A 565-nucleotide genomic window follows, 5' to 3' on the forward strand; every position below is an offset into this window, starting at 1 on the left:
GCCTGGGTCTCTTCGTTGTCGGCGTGGCGGGCAATGTCCTCACGGTGCTGGTCATCCGCAGCTACCGCGACATGAAGACCACCACCAACCTCTACCTGGGCAGCATGGCCGTCTCGGACCTGCTCATTCTCATGGGGCTGCCCTTCGACCTCTACCGCCTCTGGCGCTCCCGACCCTGGATCTTCGGGCAGCTGCTGTGCCGCCTCTCGCACTACCTAAGCGAAGGCTGCACCTACTGCACCATCCTCCACATCACCGCCCTCACCGTGGAGCGCTACCTCGCCATCTGCTTCCCCCTCAAGGCCAAGGTGGTCGTCACCAAGCGCCGGGTGAAAGCCACCATCGGCGTCCTTTGGGCCTTCGCCTTGCTCTCTGCCAGCCCCTTCTTCTTCCTGGTGGGCGTGGAGCAGCCCGACAACCACACTGACTTCAGCCGCGAGTGCAAGCCCACCCCGCAGGCGCTGCAGTCCGGCCTGCTGGCCACCATGTTCTGGGTCACCACCTGCTACTTCGTGCTGCCCGTCACCTGCCTCAGCGTCCTCTACGGCTGCGTTGGGCGGCAGCG

At 65.1% G+C, this 565-nt stretch overlaps 1 protein-coding gene across 1 annotated transcript in view; it reads left to right on the top strand.

Moving 5' to 3' along the window:
• Positions 1-5: 5 nt before the first annotated feature.
• MLNR (motilin receptor) overlaps positions 6-565 on the top strand; it is a gene marked incomplete at its 5' end in the record, with an annotated part of 21,440 nt that continues 20,880 nt past the window's right edge. Inside the window, one exon of the mRNA XM_031056782.1 lies at positions 6-559. Within this exon, the coding sequence (XP_030912642.1) occupies positions 6-559 (554 nt within the window). The remainder of the gene's footprint in view (positions 560-565) is intronic.

This window comes from Geospiza fortis, unplaced genomic scaffold, assembly GCF_000277835.1.
Source record: "Geospiza fortis unplaced genomic scaffold, GeoFor_1.0 scaffold194, whole genome shotgun sequence".
In the NCBI taxonomy this organism is placed as follows: Eukaryota; Metazoa; Chordata; class Aves; order Passeriformes; family Thraupidae; genus Geospiza; species Geospiza fortis.